The 12,374-nt window shown below is 38.1% G+C and overlaps 1 protein-coding gene across 1 annotated transcript in view; it reads left to right on the plus strand.

Annotated features, from left to right (window-relative positions):
- LOC131146631 (uncharacterized) overlaps positions 1–12,374 on the plus strand; it is a 149,837-nt gene that overhangs the window by 47,877 nt on the left and 89,586 nt on the right. The window contains exon 8 of the mRNA XM_058096341.1: positions 6,691–6,801. Coding sequence (XP_057952324.1) covers positions 6,691–6,801 — 111 coding nt within the window. The remainder of the gene's footprint in view (positions 1–6,690; positions 6,802–12,374) is intronic.

The following is a 12,374-nucleotide window of genomic DNA, read 5'->3' on the forward strand; positions in this document are numbered from 1 at the left end:
GATGGAAATCGATTGTCACTTTGATTTCAAGGATGATGGAAAGTGAAGATTTCAAAGGAAATTTTAACAATTTCGTGGAAATTTAGGACCATGGTTTGCCATAGCAGACTGTAGTGTGCTGTCTTTATAAATAGAGTCCTTATCAGTATGCTATGATATGATATTTCTTGAAAAAAAATTGTCATAATTGTACATGAACTTGGGGGCATGTCTGCCTTTACAAACCTTTTTTGCAGAAAAAAAAAAAAGAAGAAAAAAAGAAAATGAAGGCACAAAAAATATCAAAGTCATTTAGAAAAAAGATGTTGCTTTTCACGATTCATCTTTTAAAGGGAAGTTTGACTTGTGCCAAGTGAGGAGCCACCTAACACATCTTTTGCATCTCACTGAAGGTGGTCATTCTTATACGTTGTTGCTTCAAGTAATCTTTTTGCATATTGTGGCTTTGTTCATTAATTTTGCATTCATACCTTGGTGCAATGGTAGAGTTTTCTTTGTGTAATTGGAGGTGATGAGTCCGAGGTGTGGAAACAACCTCTTTCGAAAATGCAAGGTACGGCTGCGTATTATAGACCTATTGTGATTTGCGCCTTCCCCGAACCCTGCATACATGGGAGCTTTGTGCACCGAGCTGCCTTTTTCTTATTTTGCCACTTTGACCTGCACTATTGTGGATTCAGGCCATTTGGCCATCAATTTTGCATTCATACCTTTTGCCTTTGAGTCATCTTTCTTGTCTTGTTGTAGCTTCCCGTGAACTTTGCAGCCCATACATTGTGATTTTGGGCCATCTTACCAGCACCGTTGCAGCTTTATGCCATCAAATTTAAACTGCATTGTGGCTTTCAGTCCATTTTTCTTGCATTATTACGACTTTGGCCTGCTGCATATGCTGTAGCTTCAAGCCCTCTTGTACACAGATGGTAGACAATTCCATCCACTGACCTTTTTATTTCTTTTACATAGATATGGTAGGCTGTTTGTTCTAGCTAATGTGTCTTCTTCTTCCTTTTATGTAGTGATGGTAGGATCAAGCGTTTGCACCTTTTCTTTTAAGTAGAGTTGGTAAGTAGTATGTTCTTGTTACTAACTTATAGGGTCTTTTTTTTCCTTTTGTTTAGACATGTTAGGTAGTTCAATCCAACCACTAAACCTTTTCTTTCTCCCTCATGCACAAGCTCGGCAGTCCGTTCTAGCCATGGCGTCTTCTTTTTCCTTTTGTGCAGAGATGGTGGATAGTATGATCCAACAACTCTTTCTTTACCCTTGTGCACACATGGTAGGCAGTCCGTTCTAGCCTTTTCTATTTTGGGCACAGATGGTAGGAAGCTTGATCTAGCCACTATTACCTTTCTCTTTTCCTTTCCGCAGAGATGGTAGGCATTCTGTTTCAGTCACTAGATATTTTTTTCTTTTGTGCAATATGAGCTTTGGCTTGTTCGTTTCTGTGTTTGTTTCCTCTACTAATTCTATACATAATTTTATTTATTTATTTATTTTTAAAGTTTTGTTGCATATTTCTCACGAAGGAATGAACGAAGGGGGGATGCTATTAGCACTGAATTTTGTTTAGTCCAATTATGGACACTACACCGAAAATAGAGGCACCTTGAACCCTTGTTGTTCCCTCTCCTTGCTCAATTTTTAGCCATTTTCCTGCCTATTTCAGTCTTCTTTAGCAATTTTTGGCAGTTTAGGGTGGTTTGCATTGGTCTTGAGTGGTGCTGAACCATTCGAGGAGGTTGATGGTTTTTTGCATGAAAATCGAGAAATCTCCTAAATTTTTTTAGGTTGTTCTTTTTTTTTTTTTTTTTTAAAGTTGAATTAAATTGCACATGATTCCATGTGACTTCACGTGGCTGTGTATGGCCACCCTTGTGCACACATGCACGGGGGTTAGGAAACAACATTATTTTGGTGCTTGGGAGCTTCAAAATAAATGCTAGACAAATATGCGGATATATGTGCCTTGTGATGCAACGTGCTTGTACATGGCATGCACAAAACTTTATCGTTCCACTTATGGGAAATTTGAGAAAATATATATAATGGGGACCATGGTTTTAAATAATGTTTGTGACCGTTAAGTAATGCCGTTATGTAACGGTTTTTTGGGTTACCAATACCGTTATACACCGCGAAATCAGTGGGAAGAAAAATCACGGTTGTAGCGGCCATTACGTAAAGGCCGCTATGGTTGTTACGACCACCATAGGACCGTTACACCAAAAAAATTATTTTATTTTTTACTTTTTCTTTGCACTTTTTTCCCTCTCTTTCATAAATTATTCTCAATATACCATGTGGCGAGAGGGGGAAAAGATTATAATGAGATTAACAACGATACAAAAGTTACTATTTCTTTAAATACTTGCAAGAAATGCATTAATTAACAATTTGAAAATACTAACTTGTTAGGAAAATATTTTATTTTGATAATATTAGTAATGTGATATTTATGTTCTATAGTTTTCAACTTTAGCCTTCTTTCTTTTCTAGCTATTTTAAATTTGTATTATTTGTATGTCTTATGTGTCTAATAGATTAATGAAGTGTATAATGTATTTTGTTTTATTAATTAATCTAGCACACATAATACTTTATTACAGATAAGAACAATGAGAAGTATAAATATGCACACACAACACACACACACACGTAATTTTCTATCAATGGTGGTTTAAAACAAATGTAAACTTGTTGCCCTTACCAAATAACTTAGTTACTTGAACTAAAGATCCAAAATGCACTAAAACTCCTTCTAAGAAGGGCTAAAAGCTTAAAACATGCAAGTACGCTAATATGTGCAAGGTTGTGCATGCTTCAAAAAAATTCACGGCCGTTACACCCGCTTCCCGTTATGTAACATCCGCTACTCCTGCTTCTCGTTAATCCCATTACCATTACGTTACCTTATCCGCTACTGCAATTTAAAGCCATGATGGGGACAAAAATGACATTGTTTGGCCCCCATATTTTCTTCCTTGTCTTCCCCCACTCACATGTAGTATGTACCCATTTGGCAAAATTCTTGCGATGTTTTTTGGACTAGCTTCCACATAGCCATCTCTAGCGCTCTTGCCAATGCCAAACTTAGCTATGGGAGATCAATACCCCCTTTCTCCTCCCTTCTTCCTAAAACCTCCTTCCTAATAAAAGAGGGTAGCTTGGCCCCACTAGCCATTTATGATGATCATCCCCTTCCCCCATTATCCCTTAGTCTAATTCTTACTTGATGGTTTTTTCCCAGTCCAAATATTGTATAAAAGCCCCAATCCTCATCCAAAAGAAAAATAGAATAGGAGACTCTAGAGTGACCTCGTTGAGAGCTCCCTTCTTGACTATATGCCCTTCCACCCCTGCCCCCCTTCATATGCCCCTCTCTCCCTCTTCCTTCTTAGAAGCACACCTCAACCTTGCCTATCTTGCCATCTTTAATGCACCCCCTTGACTCTCTCTCTTTATGCAATGCATGTTGTATTTAGGAACTAGTTTGAGTGGGCATGCGAGTACTTAGTTATGTGGCAACTTGTATGTGGGAGTAATTTTGAGTGTAGTGAGATATGTATGTGATTGTGAGAGGTGCATGAGTACATTTATGTGGCTATACATGGGTTTATTTGTGTGGAATGCATGTGGGTACCTGAATGTGTGTTTATTAGTGTGTGCATGAACTAAGTTAAGTGGCATTCATGTGCATGATAGTTTGTGTCTGTGTGTTCATATAAGTATTTGTATATTTTCATGTGTGTGTTCATGTGCATGAGTGCATGTGTACATGCATACATATACATGAACATGTGAGCATGTATGTGAGGTATCAATATGTATGCACGTGGATTTGCATTCATGCATGTGTATGCATGAAAATAGTGAATATACATGGATGCATGTCTGTATGTGCATGAAAATATGAATATAAAGGGCGTCCTCAAGCCACAAGGCTCCCTGCTTTGCAAGGGTAGGGGGAGGGTTGTCACAGTGTATGTAACCTTACCCTTGCTTTTATGTAGAGAGACTGTTTCTTTGGACTCAAACTGATGACCAATTGGTCACAAAGGAGCAAGCTTACGCATAGTTGAATGTGTCCATTGTGGATTTGAATACGTGACTATGCATGATGAGTGTTTAGTTATGCATGCATGTGAAACACATCGGTGATGGAGAACCAACGATGGGTTATTTAAACCTCACCTAGCTACATTACTCTAATGGGTCACTTCAAGTTATAACTTAGTGATTGTACTAGACAGACTATGGTGCTATTTGTATGATTTTCACATTTTCTCGTCTATTTGCATGATCTTTGCATTCTCTTTCCATGATTATTGCATTTTCTATTTTGAGTTGTTAAATGTGGAATTAATCTAACGATTGAATTTGAGAGCAAGGGCAATGGCTTCCTTTCAAGACTCTCGAGCTGAGAATGGTCTCCACAATGTCTATGGAATTTTTAAAGGCTTCTAATTAAATAACGTGGAAGAATCAAAAGTCTTGTTTGATTTAGTTTAGATAATCACTGGCTAATCAGTACTCCCAAAACCTTACTCTAGTTATATAAACCAGGATTGCGTAGTTTGTGGACCTAGGATTAGCTTAGAGGCCAAGAAGCTAGTAGAAATTATGTGATCTAACCACACCTATGGCAAAACAGGTTAGTGATGACTCCATTGAATATTTTGAACTTATAATCTCATCCTTTACTTGGTTGATCGCTGTTCGAGTCGGGGCGGTTCGCATTCCTCGGTCCAGTATGTGTTGACTGTCAATAATTTTTTATTAGTGTCACGTCCCTAGTTGTTTTGGCACATGATTGGCCGTGATTCCATCTAAAATCTAATGGGGTCACTAGAACTAGGCAAGAATTTGTTTTACAAATCATCATTTGGAACCAAGTTAAAAGCCAATTAAGAGTGAACATTTGTTGAAAAAAAAATGTTCACACACATGCTTGCAATTAAAAATGTTTTTAATTTAGTTTACATTGGGATGTACTTTTCATACAACATTTTTCTCACTCCCTCCTGCCCAAAACTGAACACACGCTTAGTATCCTTATTGCCTTCCTGCCAACCTGTAATACATGTCAAAATGCTAGTATCTTGGAGAACCTAATAAGTTGAGTTCTCCTTCAGTTTGAACCTGAATTATAAAGGAATAGGTTGAGCAACCACAACCTCAGTAGACATTCTTAACTCCCCCTTATTCAAATAAGGATAGCACAATGATTTCTTACATGTATATATGATCATAAGGTGCATGAACACAATCTTTATTCAAAGCAATCTGTTCATCTAAAGTGACCAATGCAAAACATTCAAATACATGCATTTACACTTTTTTTTTTTCTTAACATGGCAGTGCTGTCCTAACTAAGTTCACATTTTATCTCAAACAAGTGCCAAATTCTAGCTTGGCCAACCACCGCTTAACATGGAAATACTAACAAGTGCCAAATCCCAGCTTGGCCAACCACCACTTAACTCTGAAATACTAGCAAGTGCCAAATTCCAGCTTGGCCAACCACCGCTTAACATGGAAATACCTTCCGGAGGTTTAGGGCCTTTCACCCAAAGGAGACACAATCCCTATTTGCTCAAATTCCACAATATCGTAGCCACAACAACACATGGTGTCATTTATTTCACGCAATAACAATTCGAAAAATGGATACACAAGCTTTGCCATAGCAAGTAAAACCATCATCTTTATAAGAGGAATATCTATCACATGAAAATTTCCCAACTAAACAAGACATACAACTAAGATAACCAAAGAAACATATATGTATTATGCAGCCATATCAAGTAATTAGAGATAATAAAATTAAATCTTCCTTATAAGGATTGAACTTTAATACAAGTTTCTATCCTTGTTTCCTTTCAATACCCAAAATCCCTAGGTGAATAAATGAAAATTAAGAGCACCTACCTTGATTTTCAGCTTCTTCAACTTAGTCTAAGTTCCCCTCTGAAGTTCCTGTATTTTCTCTTGATTTTCCATGAATTTCCCTGATTTTCTGCAGAGTTATCTTTCCCTCTCTCTCTCTCTTTAGAACTAGGGTTTTTAGCAAGAGTTTTGGGGAATTCTTTTCTATGTACTGGCTGTCCTGCAGGCTGGAATAGTCAAGACAGCAGCTGGACACATGGCAGGACCATAGCAGCTGGTGGCACCAGGGGTCCTGCAGTGCTGACAGCTGTTTACTTGGTGTCTGCTGCTGGTTTTTCAGAACTGCCAGTTGGCGGCTGCTGGTTTGAAGTGCTGCCAGGTGTCACATCTGGTTTCAGCATGCCCCATCTTTTTTTTTTTCCCTCTCTCTCTCTCTCTCTCTCTCTTGCCCCAACTCTTATGGTATTTATGTTTTAGCTTGACCCTCATAATTTGCTTTCATCTAAGCCCCTCCTACCACTAATAAGTCAAAATGAATTTCCAATATCAGTTAACAAAACTCAGATTATTGAATAACATGACTAGCATTAACTTATTTATTGAAAAACAAAGCCAGTCATGCTAATTTATCAAAGTAGTTTAAATATACTGGCCTAAAGGGTATGGTTATCACAACTAGGATGGATTAAAATGCAAGGAATAAGTTGAAAAAAAACTATGCATGATATTCTTTGTGTTAATTGCTTGCTTCTTTGAGATGAGTTACCATTTTGATCTGTATGTCACTTTCTCTGCATTCAGCTGCATTGTTGGATGGGGTTGCTAATACTGGCACGGTGGAAATTGGTGAAGTTCAGCTTGCAACATACCTTGCTGAGAAGAGACCAACAGGGCAACCTTTCTTTCGGAATGGCAAGTGATACTCTCATATCTAGTTCAACTACCTTATTCATCATCAATCTTACTTGTTTCTTTAATTTCTTTTTCCTTCTTTTAATTTTAAGTGATAATGAATACAACCCCAATATCAGCAATGGTTGAGTTCTCATGCAATCATGGATTCTTGGAATATATGAATGTCAAATAACAAACTTGTTCCTAACTTCTTTGTTGTTGACATAAAATAGGGCCATAGTTAAAAGAAAAAAATAAAATAAAATCTTTTTGTGATATATTATAGATGAGACGACTTACTTTTCACACTTTGCTTATAAATAAAATGCACTCTCTTGTGGCGTGGGGATGGTGGGTAAGGTGTTTGAGAAGAAGGTAAAAAAGTTGGAGACTATACATGATAAGAATAAAAGTAATTACATGGCTCCAAAAACCCCTCTCTTTTCCATTTTCTTTTTTCTATTTCTGTAGTATTTTTGATTAGTGATCTATGAAGCTGTGGCTGTTGCAGGGTATAGCTGGAAGAAAATATAGGTTCACAGTTCTGATTGAAGGGAAATCCATTGACCTGAGTTAGGAAAGAGTGGGAAAGGAGTTTTGCCTTTATTCTTGAGTGTAACCGTTCCTGATTGGTGTGTGAGGATTTACTTGGTGACAGTGAAGTGGTTTATGATGGGCTATCACAGTCTTTGGAAGGCTGGGGAGGTGTTTCCGAAGCATTAAAATATGGAGGGTGTTGTGTTGGTGATTAGACCTATGAAAATTGGAAAATTCTTTTAGAGTTTGAACAGAATGCAAGCAATTTTCGGTAGATGATGGGATGGAGTGGACCATTTTACCTGATGATATGCTGCGTCTGGGCCAGTATTAGGACCTTGGAGAGCAAAGGAATGATGCGCATAAGCCTCTGTTACTGAAGTGAACAGGCCTACAGTGAAAACCCAGCATAAGGGCCGAATGAAATTAGTCTGTATGGAGGGTATGGAGACCCAATGTGCAAGGACATCTGCAAGGCCCAAATTTTTTTTTTTTCTCTAGTAGAAATGGTGTGCAGGTGACTGGATTAAAGGCCCAGGAAACACAAAACCTAACTAAAAGCAGTGGAGAAGCGCATGTGGTAAAAGGCTTGTAATGGAGGGATTCTTCAGTTCTAATGATGGAGAGAAGGCAAACTTTGTGGTTCATTGAACTCCTATTCTCAGGCTAGAGATAATAATTTGTGTGGTTTTTGCAAGGTTTTGTCTAGTGGGCTAAGTGGAGGGATAAGGAACAATTCTTGTGCTAAGAAGGAACGCAAGGGGCTTTCTCTGGAGGCTGTAGGATTGGCAAATGTTTGATCAGTGCAGGAAAGTCAGACAATTGATGAACTGCTTTGTGTCCAAGATAGTAAGAGATTATAAGTATAATTGAGGAGCAAAGTATAGGGGATGGAAAGGTGGGAATACTTGGTTGGAAAAAGTCTCCGGATGATCTGATTCTAAAAACTTCCAAAGTTTATGCTCATTGGATACCAAGGCAAATTGCAAAAGATGAATTCTTGCTTTGATAGCCAAAATGGTTTTGATGTATGAGTAGGTTTTTAACTATCAAAAGAAATGGTCCATGATCGCATAAATTGGAGGAAAATGATTCATATAGCCGACTCCACCTAGTGGGACTAAGGCTTTGTTTTGTTGTTGTTGTTGTAGTCATCATTGTCTTTATATTGAGGAGTTAGAATAGGCCAAAGTTGGACTTAGATAAGAAGGCTACTGAGGTGAATTGCATCAAGGGAAAAGAAATGGGGCAGCATGTTTGATGATGAGAGAGTCCGATAGTGATTGTGCTTGTTATGGTAGTTTACTTTAAGTCTGGGTTTTGTGTCTCTGTCTTTGCTTGACTGTCTAGAGGGTTTTCTCATCTTTGAGGATCAAACATGTAGAGAATAGATAAATGAGCAGATTAAGGATGGTACCCCAACCCTGTGCTGCATCTGGTGAAGGTGAAGAATGATGGGAAGGACTTAGAATCACAACAATTGGTAGACGAGATGAGCTTGTGGCTGCTTGATCGTGTAGCTAAAGAAGTCTTTGATAGCAGCAAATGTAAAGAGAAGAAAAGATTGACAGAGTTAGCTAGTGTGGTTTCTTAGATTGGCCATTGACCTATTTCGGAGGAGTCCGTTTGTGGGGAAGGAAGTCTTGTTCTTTAGCTTTCTTGGATCCTATGATTACTAAGGTGGCTAAGTGTTTTGATGGGTGGAAAGGTGCTTACTCTCTTTAGGGGGCCATATCACCCTCATTTAAACAAGTTTGTTTACCATTCCATTGATTTTTTTTTTTCTTTGTTTAGAATTCATGTTAGAGTTGTTCAAAAGCTTGAGAGGATAATGAGGGATTTTCTTTATTGAGGGGTAGGGGAGAGGAGGGATCATTTGGTTAGGTGGGAGGTCATGTGAAGGTCAATGAGAAGGGAGGTTTGGGTCTTGGTAATCTGGTGTTTTTGACTGAAAATTTCAGAAATTCCAGAAATTTTGCAAACTGGAAATTGAAAACTGTTTTCTTTCTGAACTGTCCCAAAATTTTGACTGAAATTTCTGAAATTTAAGGTTATGGCTGGGAGGTTATAGCGGGGTGCTATTTTTTCCTTTTTGAGAGATTTTGCTGGAATGGGGTCCTCGTTTTCCAGCAAGAGAGTGTCACTGTCTTAGTTTGAGACAGGGTTTGGTAATTGGCTTCTGTAAAATGTGGATGTAAAGTTGCGTCCATCATGTGTTTCCCAATATGGCATGTGAGCCTTGTGTACTGGGTGTTTTATTTTATATGATTGAATCTATTGCAGTTCTTTACTTAATAAGCTTTTTGTGAAAAGGGCTTTGATTCTAGGTTAAGTTGCATTATGGGTTACTTGTACACTGCAAACTCTGCTGTCATTATTAATTGGGTTCTCGGATTTGCTTTTGGAAAGATCTGTTGTTGGGGAGTAACATTTTAGCCACATCTTTTCCTCATCTCTTTCGTTTGAGCTCAGGGCAGAATAGTATCTTTTCCTGCTTTGTGATTGACTCAGGTAGGCCTCCGGTTTCTTTGAACTTTCATTTCAGAAGATCTCTTTATAATAGAGAGCTGTTGGAACTTTTCTCCTTGTTGTCGTTATTGAACAATTGTCATCTGTCTTCAGCTAGGGATACTACTTGGTCTTGGGTTTTGGATCATGCAGGGGTGCATTCTTGTGAATCATTTTTTGAGTTTTTGACCCATTCGAATTCTTGTTTTCCCCTATATTCATTTGTTTGGAAGGCAATAGCTCCCTGAAAAAATTGAACTTTTCATTTAGCTGATTGTGCTTAGTCAAATCAATACTAATAACCTGTTGCAGGTCAGGAGACCTACGAAGGCCTTATCTCTAGATGTTTGCTTACTCTGTTATTTGAATTCTGAAACAGTACCTCATCTGTGTTTAGGATGTGATTATGCTTGGAGAATTTGGAATAAATTATTTGGTGTGATGGGAGAACTTGGGGTTTGCTCAGTGTTGGTGGACGACTTGTTGTCTATTTCCCTTGAGGGATTTGAAAGAAGGAACAAGAGGGCTGCACTTTGGAAATGCGTTTTTGGTATGCTGCTGGGATTATGATTGGAGCATAACGCACGGATTTTTACAGGGAGAAAATTGAATTGGCAGCTGGTCTGGGAGAAGGTTCATTACCTGGCCTCTTTATGGTGTGTTGGCTTTGGTTTGCTTTAATGGAGTTAGCGTTTTGGAGGTTCAACGAGAATGGAGGAATCTTTAGCTTTGATTTTGAATTTTTCCAATTTTTGTTTTGTTAGTTATTTTTTCCGGATTATTCCAGAGTTTTGATGGGAGAAATATTTTTCTCCTTCGTGTAAATTCTTCTCTTATCAATGAAATCTCTTCTTTTGTTATTAACAAAAAAATGTTTGAGGGAAGTTGCGAATTTTTGGAATCCAGTGTTGGAAAGGGTGACAGAGATTAATGGGTGGAAGTGGGCTCTTTCTCTTTCAGGGGAAGAATAACCCTGATTCTGGCTTCTCTTTTTATTTTTCTGTTATATTTCCTGTCTGTTTTTAAGATTTTTTATGGGGATTGCTGGAAAGCTTGAGAGAATTATGGAGGATATTTTTGTGGTCTGGTGTGGGGCATCACAGGGAGACTACTTAGTTTAGGAAGAGGTCTGTTGGTTTAAGGAGGGAAGGCTGGGTCTACGTAAGTTTGTTGTCTTGAAAAGCTGTTCTTTTAGCTTAAAGGTTATGGCGCTTCCTTCTAGAAGAGTCTTCCCTTTGGCATAGAGTAATAAGAAGCAAGTTTGGGTTGGATGAGAATGGGTGGGATATTTATTGTAATTTAAGATTTTCTTTGGGGAGTCCTTTGAGGTTGATTTATCATATTTATGCTTCTTTGACCGCTCACTCTAAACTTGAGGTGGGAAAGGGTTCTCGTATCCATTTCTGGAAAGACCCTTGGTTGGGAAACACTTCCTTTTCCATTTCTTTCCCTCATATGAATTACTCCCATATCTTTCTTTATTGGGGATCTGAGCAGTCCTTTGGTTTCCTGGAATATCCATTTTAAGAGACATCTTAATGATAGGGTGATGTTGGAGTTGTCTTCTTTGTTATCTTTATTGAATGTGAGTAACCTTTTGGTGGGGAGGGATGTTTGTTCTTGGTCTTTGGATCAGTTGGGAGTGTATTCTTGCAAATATTTTTTTTGAATTCTTGATTCATTCTAATTCTTCATTTCCCTGTATCCTATTATTTGGAAGGCCAAGGCTCCCACAAAAATTAAGGCTTTCACTTGATTGTTCATGCTTAATAAAATAAATACTGATAACTCGGTTTAAATCAGGAGACCTTTGAAGGCTCTCTCCAATATATCTGTGTTCTGTTACAAGAACTCTGAGACAGCTTCTGATCTTCTTTTACACTGAATTTTCTTGGAGGATTTGGGATAAGCTTTTTGGTATTATGGGAGAGAGTTGGTATGTTCTTCTTCTGTGGAAGACTGTTAGCCATTTCTTTTGTGGGCTTTGGAAGAAGGATAGGGCCGCTTTATGGAAGTGTGGTATATTTGCAGTTTTATGGGGGATATGGCTGGAGAATAATGCATGGATATTCTCTTGGAAGAAATTAAATTGGGTGCTGGTCTGGGATAAATTCAGTATTTTGCTTCGTCGTGATGTGTTGGTTTTGGATTTTTCAGACAGAATAATTTTGAGGAGTTACAAAGAGATTGGAGGGACATGCTGGATTGTTGATCTTTTCTTTGGTTGTTTTTTCTCGTTTGTCCCAGATTTTTTCTGGAGATGGCTCATTTGCCTTCTTGTAAATTCGTTTCCTATTAATTAGTTTTTCTTTTGCCATAAAAAAATGTTTGAAGGGAATTTATTAGGAGGATCCTTCATCTCCTTTTCTATTTCTTCTTGTAGTGGATGTTGTTTAGTGGAATGATGGATTGGGCTGTTTGTGCAGGGTATTGCTGTGGGTAGTAAGGTCATTATTGTGTTTCAATTGCTGTTACTATCGATGCCATTTTCCTCCTGGCTAATGCTAGGAATTTTTTTGCATTATTCTTACCCTGCTTCAGATTTT

Source organism: Malania oleifera, chromosome 13, assembly GCF_029873635.1.
Source record: "Malania oleifera isolate guangnan ecotype guangnan chromosome 13, ASM2987363v1, whole genome shotgun sequence".
In the NCBI taxonomy this organism is placed as follows: domain Eukaryota; kingdom Viridiplantae; phylum Streptophyta; class Magnoliopsida; order Santalales; family Ximeniaceae; genus Malania; species Malania oleifera.